Source organism: Dermacentor variabilis, chromosome 3, assembly GCF_050947875.1.
Source record: "Dermacentor variabilis isolate Ectoservices chromosome 3, ASM5094787v1, whole genome shotgun sequence".
Classification (NCBI taxonomy): domain Eukaryota; kingdom Metazoa; phylum Arthropoda; class Arachnida; order Ixodida; family Ixodidae; genus Dermacentor; species Dermacentor variabilis.
In genome coordinates, this window is record NC_134570.1 from 155885917 (window position 1) to 155899739 (window position 13823).

The 13823-nt window shown below is 44.3% G+C and overlaps 1 protein-coding gene and 1 pseudogene across 1 annotated transcript; both read left to right on the plus strand.

The window, feature by feature from the left end:
- The first annotated feature begins 7545 nt into the window (after positions 1–7545).
- On the plus strand, positions 7546–7724 carry LOC142576828 (U2 spliceosomal RNA; annotated as a pseudogene).
- Positions 7725–12617: 4893 nt separating this feature from the next.
- LOC142574832 (sulfotransferase 1C2-like) lies at positions 12618–13601 on the plus strand. The gene has a single exon (XM_075683837.1). The coding sequence runs from the start codon at positions 12618–12620 to the stop codon at positions 13599–13601; it is 984 nt and encodes a 327-aa protein (XP_075539952.1).
- Positions 13602–13823: the final 222 nt, after the last annotated feature.

The window sequence follows — 13823 nt, forward strand, 5'->3', positions numbered from 1 at the left end:
CATGTTGTGTTGGCGAGTGCAATCGCTGGCATTTGTTTAATATGAAACGTGAAGCCAGTCTTTGTATTCTATCTAGCTTACTTCAATTACTTTTTTGTATACGGATCCCACACCACCTTTGCGTACTCCATGATTGGCCGTACGAGTGCCTTGTAAACCAAACATTTGATTTCTGGGCTGCCATTCTGCAGATTTATCCGAAGTCTCCACAGCGCTTTGTTGGCCTTAGCACAAACGGAGTCGATATGTAAATTCCATCGCAGATCTCAAGTTATCCGTAAACCCAAGTATTTTTGTTGTTCGACTCTGGCAAGCTTGTGATCACCTATGGAGTACGGTCATTCTAGGATGCTTTTTTTTTCCTGGAAACGCTCATTGCAACGGATTTTGCCGCGTTTAGATGCATCTTCCAAGTAACGCACCAGTTATTTATTTTCTGGAGGTTTAGATTTAGTACTGATTGATCAGAAGGAGATTTAACTGGATTATAAATTACGCAATCATCTGCAAAAAGCCTTATAGGGACCGTAATATCTTTAGGTAAATCGTTCATCAAAATCAAGAACAGCAGTGGGTTCAAGACACTACCTTGGATAACTCCAGAAATAACGTTAGTAAATGTAGATTTTTAGTGTTGACTTGAACGTACTGCTTGAGATTGGAGAAATAGGAGGAAAACCATTGCGTTATGTTTGGGTTTTTAAAGATAGCATTTATTTTTAGCAACAGTATAGCATGGGACATCTTATCGAACGCTTTCGCGAAATCCAAAAATATTATGTCAACCTGACAACGGGAGTTTATTTCAGAGACGAGATCGTAAACAAGCTCAACGAGCTGAGTAGTCGTGGATAGGCCTTTTCGAAATCCTTGTTGCTGCGGTTATATTATCTTGTGAACATCTAGATACGCCAAAAGACGTTTGGAGAAAATATGCTCGAGAAGCTTGGAACAAGTATTTGTAAGTGAAATGGGACGTACATTTATGCAGTCGTTAGTACTACCACCTTTGTGTATGGGATGAGCTCCTTCCAAGCATTGGGAAAGCAACCACTGGTTATTGAGGACTGGAAAATAATTGTTAAATACTTCAAAACAGAAACTGCATACCTACATAGAAATTCATTTGGTATTCCATTAGGTCCTGCGCTTTTCTTTTTATCAACTTTAAGGATGAGGTTCTATACCCCTTTTTCACTAATCGCTATTTCCTCTCTGCCAGGTGTGTCAGAAGCCTCATTAAAAGTCGGTACTTGTCCATCATCATGGGTGAATACTGACGAAGAAAAGCATTACAACTTTCAGCATGTGGTTGTAGGTCTTCTTTATCGGCATTAAGAGTGGTTTGTGTTTTTGGGTTCACGTATCTCTAGAATTTTTCTGGCGCTTTGTGTAAGAATTTTTTTACCTTAACATAAAATTTATCTTTGGATTTCTTAACAAGACGCCTCAATTCCGTGCTCATAATGTGAATGGTTCTCTTCCCCTCAGGGCAAGGTTGCTTCGAGTGGGCTTTACGTTTCCGTTGCAGCAGCCTTTTGGCATGGATGACTTCACGTGTTACTGAGGATTTTTCTTTGCAATCTTTTCTTGGCGTGTTGGAATAAACATTTGAATGCATTCGGTCACCACCTGCGAGAAATAATCCCATAGTATATCCGTACCTGCATTCGTTTTTGCAGGAGAACAAATGTATCGAAGGAGTTTTCAAACATTTCTAAAACAGAGAAGTCATCGGCAGTCTCAAAATTCAAAACAGCATTTTTGTAATCACTATGCAACTTGGCAGGTGCCATATCTAAGGAAAAGATAGCAATCTTATGATCAGAGACACCCTCAATTACATCACAAGATTTAACGTTTGCTTCCAGGCGTGATGATACAAATGAGAATAGAGGTAGTAGCCTTAAGAACACGTGTGTATTCTGACACAATTTGGCACAGGTTAAAACAAAAGGCAAGGTCTAAAAGATGTTCACAATGTTCTACTTCGGCTCCTTTAATTTCATGGGAATGCCATTGAATACCTGATAAGTTGAAATCACCCAGCAAAATTATTTTGTCGTTATGGCGCATATTAGAATACATAAAACATCTTAAGTCGGTCAGAGCCGTAACAGGGGAACAGGGGGGGGGGGGGTCTGTACATAACTCGAATGTACACAGGGGAATCATGTGATGGAATCTTAAGCCATACCGCCTCAATGGCATCAGGACCTGGTAAAATTTGAAACCCTATGTCTCCTTTAATCATAAGTGCTACCCCGCTCCCTCTCCCGTCTCGATCTTTCCTTATTAAAAGGTAACCTGGCGGTGTAACTTCCACATCATGTAGATCACTGTGCAACCATGTCTCAGTGAGTGGCAATATGTCAGGATTATGTTCTAGGGTCAAACTTTCAATTAAATAACTTTTATTCAACACGCATCGAGCATATAAGTTTATTATTTTAAGGTCAACTGGTTTGGATCTTACAGGTTTTTGGTGGTTGCGCTTAGCAGATGCTTTGCACCTGACCTTTTCTTTGGAATTTTCATTCCTGATGTATACAGAATTGTTCATAAGCACTTTGCCATAAACCAGTCTTACTTTCACTCCTTTCTTTCTTCTTGAGTTGAGACCCACATGTTTCTCCTTATTTCCGCAACTCGTTTAGAGCAGTCCTCACTAATGTTACGGCGAGTGCCCTTTAGCTTGAAACGATTCTTCAATATATTTACTTTGTCCCGGTGATGTGAAACTCGAATGACTGCAGTGCGATCCTTGCCAGGAAATTTCTTTCCCAGTCTATCTATCCTTTTTATAGAATTCAGTTTCTGATTAAGAATGGACCCAAATATGTCGTCATTTATTTTTCTCAGTAGGTCGTCTTCATTCTCCGAGCCTTCTTCTTTTACTCGTCTAATAATAATGTTATTTCGTCTACAGCGGTTTTCTAAGTCGTCAACCTGTCTACACAGAGGGCTCACTTCAATATCGCTCCTATCAACTGCATTCTCAAGTTTTTGCAGCCTGCCATCCACTTTATCGGTGCACTCTAATTTCTTCTCAATGGTTAGTAATCTGTTCTGTACTTGAACCATAGTGGACTCGGATGAGGCCTGTTTCAATTGCATTTTCGAAATTTTAGACAGAATTGTTTTTTGCGTTTCTAATAGTTTTTGATACATTGAATCCGTAATAGGTACAGGGTTTACCTGCACATCCCCAGACAATGAAAGCAACAGACCTGCAAGCGCAAAACAGTCACTTATGCAGTTTATAATAGTATGTGGAGCCGGCAACACAGTTAAGCAAGGATCGTCACTACGATTCAAACCACCAACCTGTACAAGTAGGGGTACATTAGGTGGCATCGTCACGGCATGGTTGCCGTGTCCACTGCCGCTCGCAGCAATAGGCATCCCTGTTATAGGCCCTGGCGTGTCGCTGGCGGGGTGTATTGATGATGTCGTCATGCCACGTAGTTCTGCGCAGCAAAGATGGCGCTCGTCATGCAGACACGGTGATACCGGATTACTGAAAATATCGCCACAGTCGATGCCCGTGCCGAGCTTGAGCGATGTAGCAACGGTGTGACGATGGTGTTCAAACTGGCCCGTGCAAAACACCGAAGAGCCGGTCGACAAAGCAAGGCACCCGTCAAACCTCCACGAGTAGGCGTACATTAGCTGACATCGTCACGGCTTGGATGCCGTGTCCGCTTGTGATATGATGCGTATACACTCATTATGCATTATTAGGCTGAACTACAGAACAAATCATTTTTGTCTCCAGTTCTACGCCCTTTTCAGCGCCAACTCCTAGGGTTCAAAAATATTTACAGGCTACGCCCACTTCCCTAGTTAGGCACGTGATCTCACCAAACAGTGAAAACTCATCATGTCAAAGTGAACTGTACGCATAAACCATGCACAATTATTTATGTTATGCATCTTTCATTTCCATAAAGCAAAATTCCGTGTTGCGGAAGGAAAGTGAAAAAAAAACACGCTCCTCGTAGTAGCTTGTGCAGCCCGAATACCCGTAAAACGAAAGGAGCAGCAGAGCGGAAACAGTTTTTTCCAATTGCTTATAATTCAAATACTACCATGCATAAAAGACAAATCAAGAAGTACATAAGAAACTGTGCGAAACAAAACAGATTTCTCTAATAGCTTGAGACTGCCCTTTTACGAAAACAATTGAAGACGACTGCCCGTCGATTGTTCTGGCACGGCCTACTCTATGTTACTTGTTATAATGGATTTGTTTGCGCATATTAGACAATTTTACGTGGCAGTGTATCATTGTTGAGCCTATATGGCACATTTAAGACATTGTTGTGCCAACTCTTCTTCGCTGAGGGCTCATCCAAATGCCAATTTTTGCTGCACTTTACAAGCGACAACGATTTTCTAACATCCACTGCGAGCTAAGGAAAGGGTATCGGATCGCTCGTAGACAGTCGACCACTCGCCTCACCAAGTTGTCTGATTACACAGCTCTAACTTGGCCCCACCAAAATCCTCTCCCCTTTTGTGGGCTGTTGTGTCCTGCTGCGGGCTAAGTGAAGAAGGCGTTTTATTGGGCTCTTTACCAACCCTGTGTGTCACCACCCGATTCTTACGTCAGTGTTACGTAAATAAGACGCCAGTTAATTGGAATGCAATCAAATTGGAAGATTGTAATGTTTTACGAGCGCTAGACCATAAAAAACGTAGCACGACACCTTTTACTAACAAATCCGGGCACGTAGAACAGACACGCACGTCACCGTACTCCGAGGGCGCACACTGCTTCCCCGCAGCCAAGGCCACCGTTCGTTGATCCACGTCCCGCAGTGCAGTAATGGCTATGAGGTCACACGAAAGCCACAGGCGGGGACACACACCACAGACCACATTTCATTTCATTTCATTTTATTTCATTAAAGGCCCCATTGAAGGGGTATTACATAAGGGGTGGGTACATACATACATAAAAAAATTGAAGGCCATATTTTCATTACAGGGTAAGATAATTTGTTACGGTGTTTAAAAATGTGCTAGGACAGGTTATGACTGTGATTTTGTTGGAAACGCCGTTCCAGTCTGTTGCTTCACGAAAAAAGAATGAAGACGAAAAAGTGACAGTGCGTGTACGTGGGCGCGCGACTTGTTGCGGGTGACCGGTGCGGCTGGATATGCGTGCCGGGGGGAGAATGTATGGTGCTTTGCCAAGTGAGCTGTAAAAGAACTTGTGAAAAAGACAAAGACTAGCAATGCGGTGGCGAGATGCAAGCAATGATAAGCCAGATTCTGTTTTTAGTGCCGATATACTGATGTTGTAGGAGTACTTAGAATGAATAAATCTTGCAGCTCGATTTTGAAGCGATTCCAGTTCTTTGATGAGATATACTTGATGAGGGTTCCAAATGGGGGATGCATATTCTAATTTCGCCCTGACGATAGACTGATAGGCTTGTAATTTTACATGTTGAGGGGCGTGGCGCATGTGGCGTTTTAAGAACCCGAGTGTTTTGTTAGCAGATGAAATGATGTTCATAATGTGCGTTTCCCAGGTTAAATCACTACACAGGGTTACTCCGAGATATTTGTAGGAAGGAACTAATTCAAGGTTCACGTCAGCAATTTGGTACGAGAAAACAAGTGGATTTCTGCGGCGGTGGAAGGAGACAGTCTTACATTTGCTAGGGTTTAGTTCCATTAGCCAAAGGTTACACCATTCCTGTACACTTCGTAGGTCGTTTTGAAGGGACGTGTTATCGGAAACGCTCTTAATTTTACGATAAATTACACAATCGTCTGCAAACATAGGATGTTAGAGGATACATGCATTGGTAGGTAATTAATGTAAATTAGAAATAGTAGTGGACCAAGGACTGACCCTTGGAGTACGCCTGAGGTTACAGGGGTAGAGTTAGATGCTTGATTGTTGACAAAGACTCATTGTGAACGGTTACTTAAGAATTCTTTAATCCATGCTAAGATATTGGTATTCAGATGTAATGCGGCAAGTTTTAGTAGTAGACGCTCATGAGGAACTTTGTCAAAAGCTTTGGCGAAATCTAGGAAGATGGCGTCAGTCTGGAAGAGAGAGTCAAGGTTTACATGCAGGTCGTGAACGAACATAGCTAGCTGCGTTTCGCAGGAAAAACCTTTCCTGAAGCCATGCTTCGCAGGATGAAAAAAATGGTTGGCATCAAGGAAGTCCATGATATGTGTGCAGATGATACGTTCAAGGATTTTGCAGGGTACACTGGTTAATGAGATGGGGCAATAATTTAATGGGGAGTGTTTGTTGCCCGATTTGTGAACTGGAACGACCTTTCCGTGCTTCCAATCTGGAGGCAGCACGCCTGTTGAAACTGATTGTGAAAATAGAAGACAGAGATATGCTGCACAAATATGTTTAGCGTTTTTAGAAGTTTAGACGTAATGTCGTCCATACCAGCTGCCGATGAAAGTTTGATATTGTCGATGAGGGATGTAATGCCGGATGGGAAAATGTAATAGGTGGCATGGTATATTGAAAGTTCGCATGAGGAATAGAAAATGACATTTCAGTTTCTTGTGTAAATACTGACGCAAAGGTTGTGTTAAACAAGTGAGCGCATTCAGCGTTGGTTAGGGAATCACCTGATTCATTTGATAAGGTAATAGTTCGCGTGTCGTGTGGGCTTAAGACTTGCCAGAATTTTTTTGGGTCGTTCTTAAGCATGTTCGGCACATCAGAATAAAAGAATGAGCGTTTGGCATGAAGTATGGATTCCAGATAGGCAGTTTCAGCGGCTTTGTATTTTTTCCATGCGTCAGGGGTGTTACGGGAGTTAGCTGCTCGGAAGAGACGATTTTTCTTGTTTTCTAATCGCTTCAGTGCTTTATTGAACCAGGTTTGTGCTGAATTGGAATGAATGCTAATTTGGGGAATGTATTTGCCGACTAAATAGTTTAGTTTCTCTTTGAAAATTTGCCAATTTTCACACGTGGTATGACAAGGAAAGGCACTTGCAAAACTGGGGTAAAATTGCGTTAGTTCATGATTAATTGCTTCATAATTGCCCTTTTCATACAAGCGAATAGTCTTTTTAACAGTCGGGGTGAAAACGGGTTTAATTACGAAGTCGACATGAATGACTTTATGGTCACTGATTTCGGGAAGATACGCGATGGATGATACGCTCTCAGGATTACTTGTTAAGACAAGGTCTAGAATATTTTGGCAGTTATCGGTGACACGGGTTGGTTCTGTGAGCACTTGAGATACGTTAAAGTTGAGGCATACCTCAAGGAACTCGTTGGATTCCCTTGATGTAGCCGTTGGTGCAGGCCGGAATGGAATGGGTTCTCCACAAACTCCCTCTGAAAGCTGGCCGTTGGTCCAGTGAAACGTTCCAAGTTTGCGAGATCGAGGCCACAGGGACCCTTCGCCTTTCTTTCCGCCTCGCGGTCCTGGCGGACAGCATGCTCACGGCACCGCCACCACGGGAGAACGGAAGGAAAGCAAAGGAAATACGCAGGCGCTTAGAATGCCGACAAAGAGAGGCCGATGCGAACGTAGACATGGCCGACGCGGGTAAAAGTGTTGTACCGGTTGTCGTCAGCTTAATATCTCTTACGGGTTTATTTGGACCTGAGATATTAAACTTACTTTTCCTAGTTGGCGGAGTGCTTAAAGCCTGCTTCACCTCCGCCGCCGGTCGGTCCGGTAATGCACTATCTTCTGTATTGGCCCACGCGAGGGGAGAAATTCCCGATCTACACGTCTTGAAAGAAGCACTAAATTTTTCCAGGACTAAGCCATATACAGCTTCGCTGTAAATAGAGAGGTGGGTGCGAATTGCTGGTGCGAAAGAATACGTTCAGTAGTACTTCGTTGCACGTTTTGTTCTGCACATACACACAGAGAATATGTCGACCATTGGATTGTTGGTTTATTGTCAGGCGGTTAGTCCGAGGATGATAAAAAAATGAACACTCGCCTAAGATTGACAGAAAAACAAACCTAATTATAGTTAATGCTTCGGGGCCATTACGGCCGGGTCTCTTGTTCACAGTGAAGAGGAGCCCGAAATATCCCGAATATTTATGCGTTCAATGATGCAGAGTGCGCCTGTATATATCGGAAAGGTTACCCCGGTTCCGTTTGATCGGGTTTGTTGTCCATTGACTATATAATGGCCCCAAGAGGGTACTTCAATGTAGACACTTCTCTGTCATGATTACACCAGAATAATACCAGTCATTGTGACCAGTAGACATGTGATGAACTGCCAAGGCGTTCGATCTTGTCTAGTCTTTCCTGACATTCTTCCAGATTTTTTATATATATATAAAGGTTCTAAGCGGAGCGAACGCGGCATTTCTTGCAGAGGCGTTTCTAGGCGAGGTAGACATACTTTGCTGCTAATAACGTGAGCTTCAGATGGCCTAATACCGAAAGTATATTAGCTAACCGTTTCATTAGTGCCTTATGGGGAGCTGTTTAAATGACTAATTTGGAGGCAGCCACAATTTAACGCATCGTCGCTTCTAAGGATCTTGAAAATCGCAATTATTTCGAGACATTTACCATCGAATTTGAGCCGTAAATTCAGGCAATATAGCGTAGAAAACGTGGCCCCGCTTTGATGTCCGAGCGAGATGTCTCGTCACTAGAACCGTGGGGAAATTTGAAACTGCACGTCTCCGCACCCTATGATAGGGCACACTTTGCCTGGCAAGTGAGTGCCGCTCTTTGTCGGTTCAGGATCATGCTGCGGCACGATCTTGACCCATCTTGCATCTTAAGCGCCTTTGCCGTCCCACGCGTAGCCGGACGCACTCAATCTCTAACTTGTCTTGATTTGGCATTTATTTTCTATTATGGATGACTCAAGTACACATGCGATTTTCTTTTGTTTCTAAAGAATTTCTATGCCATAATCTGTGACGCCCTCAAAGATTTTCATATAGACAACTACCTTCAATAGTAATTTTCTTTAAGTTGGTCAACACGTTTATCTTTAATTTGTCTTTTCAGAGTAATTTAAGCAGCAGCAATGTATTTTCGCCTCACCATAAAGCTCGTACGTGAATACGGTAGGTGTCCTGGGGTCAGAGCCTTTTTCTAGGAAATCTGTGTTGCCTAAAAAAAAACACCGAGTATATTCGTTATTCTTTCGACCTTAGGGAAATTTTCGTTTTATACTGATAATGTACCACCATCTCCCGACAGGTTTCCATGGAACATTGGACCAGTCTGGGGTCAGGATGCCGTGATCTATCTGGGGCTTGCGCAGCTGTCTGAAAATTGCCTCTATGAGCTTCGACGTAAATGTCCTCCATCGGCCAGTGTTGAATGACGGGGTTTCGTACCAAAGCGTCCCTCTGCGGATAAAAAAACTGGGCAAGCTCATATGATGTGCAGTGTCGTAGCGCCTTTGTTTCGGCATAGCACGTAAAATAATCAGCTTCGAACACGATGCAAACACGATGCACCAGTTTCTAGAGGAATTTAAGAGAAATGGTCCAAGCATGTGCATTCCCACTTTTTAATATGGCGTCCAGGACTCATAAGTAGGTTTCAGTGTACCTGCACTAAAACGTCAATTGTGAATTCTAGCGCGGACATTCGCGGCTTCTTTACACAGTGCGTCACACAAGCTGCTGGTATAGCCCATTAGTACAGTAGGCACCCTCTATCTATCGTATTTGTGAAGCTTAATGAATGGGTATGAGTTCGACGTGACAGGATAATTGTGCATATTGTGTGCAATAATTGTGTCCATATTATTGTGCAGGATATGCGACACAACTATTACATGATGTTTGTCCTTGTCACATCAGTTTCTCACGTTTTAGATTCCTTCTTGCAAGCTAAATAACTACGAGCCTCGAGATGGCAAGCCTCGACGAATCGAACGCGGCAATTACACGGTCCGATTGTACAGATGATCCATGATAAGGATCAATATTTCACAGAAATGCTATCTCGCCTTATTTCACCAAGACAACTAGTCCAAGCTTTGACACTTGCTCTATGAGAAGCCGGCAGCACCGTCAATATGCCGGCTATTTGTAACTGCACCAAATAAATATCTTAAATCAATATAAATCTTGGTGATATCCTTTTATTATTCTAGTGTCCAAATTAGTAACCTCTAGATATGGAGTGAGTTGAGCAGCTCGTTTCGTAATAAACGAAGCGACCGTAATTAACTTTTCAGTGATTGATCGCAGCTGGCTAAAGCAAATGAGTAGTTTCCATCGAGGCCTGGAGATCATGTAGCTGTGTGAAGACAGTTTTATTAAACATGCTTCTGTTAGAAACACGCGAACAAATTTTTTGCAAATGCACACTTTGAAAGCATAACTGACGCAGAAAAAATCACAGCTCCTTCCAGACCGTGGACGAACAGCGAAGCTGTGTTAATTACACCCAGGGTTATACCAGGCAAGTCAAACTTCGCAAGCAGTCTCTACTGTAAATCTTTGTTTAGCCATTCTTTCACTTCATTTTTGCTTTTGCGGTAGGCAGCTTCTTTCTCAGGAGTACGCACTACTCGTGGTCTTCCCATCGACGTAGCTGGAATGGAATGTGCGGAACCACTAATCCAAAGCTCAATATATTGGGCACAAGGCCCATCACTGGAGATGCAGGCGCTGCAGTCGTTTTGACGATTGCTTGGATTGGTCGGAAGATTGACGTGGCTGCGGGCACTTCTTGCTGGCGCAAGAAATGCCGAATGCCTGACGCTTGTAGTATTGCGTTTTAATCGCTGGGCACTGTTCGTTAGCCGCACACTGCCAGCGCAACATTTGTTTGTACCCGCCGTGGTTGCATAATGGCTATGGTGTTGGGCTGCTTAGCACGCGGTCGCGGGAACGAATCCTGGCCACGGCGGCTGCATTTCAGTGGGGGCGAAATGCGAAAACACCCGTGTACTTAGATTTAGGTGCACGTTAAAGAACCCCAGGTGGTCGAAATTTTCGGAGTCACCCACTACGGCGTGCCTCATAATCAGAAAGTGGTTTCGGCACGTAAAACCCCATATTATTTCAACATTTGTTTCTTTCGCGGTAGGGTGAAAACAATCCTCGATAAATTCGTTGCTGATCTGGCTCGATCGCCGAAAATGCACCGTGTCACAACTGAATAAGATTTCAGTATAAGATGGCATTCTCACAAGGAGAAAGTGGCCACTCCAACCCCTTTCCCGCCGTTCCGATCTCCTTAGCCTCTCCCCCTCGGAAACGTGGCCCCCTTTTAGCGACGTCCGACAAAGACAGCACGGGGTCCGCAAAAAGCTTCGCTGTAAAAGAACATCTGTAAGCCCACCTGACCGCGCGCAGCCTTTCGTGATATTATCACAAAAGGGTCTATCAAAGTTGTGGCTTCGTGAACATCTTCCTATCGGTCAGTCCACTTCAGATGTTTATTCACGTTTTTGTTTCCAAGGCAATTTAAGGCTGTAATGAGAATGTAGTAGCGAACGTGTGCCGTCTAAACAGTGCTTGGTCGCCCAAACGATGCATGACGCAATGATAGTGCAGATTTAGCGCGTCGCTACCCTCAAGACAATGCTCTGTTGCCGAAGGACCATAACGAAAATAAACGCCTAGCCAATGCCGATGGTGATTGCACCTTCCTGACGAACTCTCAGGCAGTGATCTTTACGCCTATGCGTATTCTTCATTTGCGTGGGTTTCGCTTTCAGAAAGACAATGTTTTAAGTGCAGTGACATTATTTGCGGTATCGTGGATTTAAATATGGGTTTTCACTCTATATACGATTTGTCTCTGAGGGTAGGTGTAAGGAAAGATATGCACACATATACCAATACAGCCTCACACATACAATGCGCACGCACATACACACAGATACAATACGCACGTACAGACATTTATGCGCACACAAACACGCACACATTCTTTCGCCCAGGCACACATTCACACGCGCCCACGCGTGGACCGCAAGTACGCAAGCGCACGCACCTATGCACGCACGCATACGCGCACTCGAACGCATGCAAATCCAAATACAGAGGCACAAACACGCGAATACAACCATACACACGCACGCGGTCAAGACGTGCACTCGCATAATCACTCTATCTCCGTCCCGGCTGCTTCTCAAAAACCTGCGCGTGCAAACAGACTACATAACACTCCCTCTAACATTACCGTTTCAACGTCAGCTGTAGGAAACCGCTTTAAAGATTAAATTTGGAGCTTCTTCAAATCAACGTGCCCTCTGCCGGGAGGGTGCCAAACAATTCGTTCCTGTCGTGTGACTCCACCGCCCATCCCTGACCAAAACACTGGTGTAACGCACCACGAATATTTCGACTAAGTGTCATAAATGCACATAATCTTAAATGGGACTACCCTCTCGATGCAGTCAGCGGAAACTTCTTCATGCACGTCCGATATCTTTAAATATATATTTTTAAACTGCGCTCATTCAAGAACGCTTGTGCACTGCCGTGGAGGTCATATGCCGTATGTTCTGAATCCTGGACATGGCATGTCCTCGTTAAAATTAACCTGCCCACTCTTGCGCGCAGAAGTTGCATTTCTTGTACCTATAATAAACCAACCCGTTTCTTTTCTTTTTCCAGAAAAGACACGCTTGGCCTGGGAGATCGCCACCATGCCAGGTCGCAGACCCTACCGTCCAGTCATCGACGGTGTGCCGAGGTGCGCACTCGTCGATCCAGCAATATTTCGTAAAAGCCTCTCTTTCCGCGCTGCCAAGGGTGACGTCGTGCAGTGCACCTATCCCAAAAGTGGGTCCCATTGGGTTGAGCACATAACGCAATTAATCCTCAACGGAGGAAAACACATCAGCTCTTACGGCGAGTTCACCCGCAACTTCCGGGCAATCGGGTATATGGAGACTGATGGCTGGGAGTCGCCTCTACCCGTGAGATTGTTCATGACGCACCATCCACTCAGCCGAGAGACTATGAACAATGAGGCCAAGTACATATACATCGCTCGAAACCCATGGGATGTCTGCCTCTCGCTTTTTCGCATGATGACAGACCTCAGCTGCTACAAGTTCCAGGACGGCACATTCGAAGAGTTCTTCGAACCCTTCATCGAGGGAGAGTTGGGCTACGGAAGCTACTTTGACCACGTGACGTCAGCGTACGCGATGAGGGACAAACCAAACTTGTTCTTCGTGACTTACGAAGAGATCAAGGAGGATATTAGCGGCACAGTTTTGAGATTGGCTCGCTTTCTCGGCGGCAAATACGAGAGGGCTCTGCTGGAAAACCCGCAAATGCTAGAAAATATCGTTCAGTGGTCCAAACCAGAACACATGAGGAAAATCATCGTGTTTAATCTCACAGAAAATGAGACACCGGAATGGAACGATTTCTTTGTTAAGATCAATGCGACGAGCAAGGAAGGTTACAGTGGAGACAAAACAAAATTCGCGTTGGTAAAAGAAGCCAAAGTCGGAGGCTGGAAAGAATACTTCAAGCCTGACTTGCTTGCCCGTTTGGAGAAGAAAATACAGGAGGAAGAGGACAACGCATCTTTTATTGAGTTGTGGGAAGACATTCGAAAGGAAGCGATCACGTTATGCCGCGGGTCTTCGGAGTACCAGCGCTTTTTCGTACCATAGTCACAAATTCAAATCTTCTCTTGCAAACGCGGAGAGCGGGAAATGGACGGTGGTAGGTGCGTAAACGTCTTTATTCTACTCCGATTCTTCTCCTGGAAGCGTCCACTAGGCCGGCCTGATCAGCGCTAGGCAAACAAGCTTCGCGTAAATCTCGCCGCCGCAACATTCCACACAGACCAAGCGCAAGGTCGGTAAAAGTGAAGAATGAGATCTAGAAGAGCT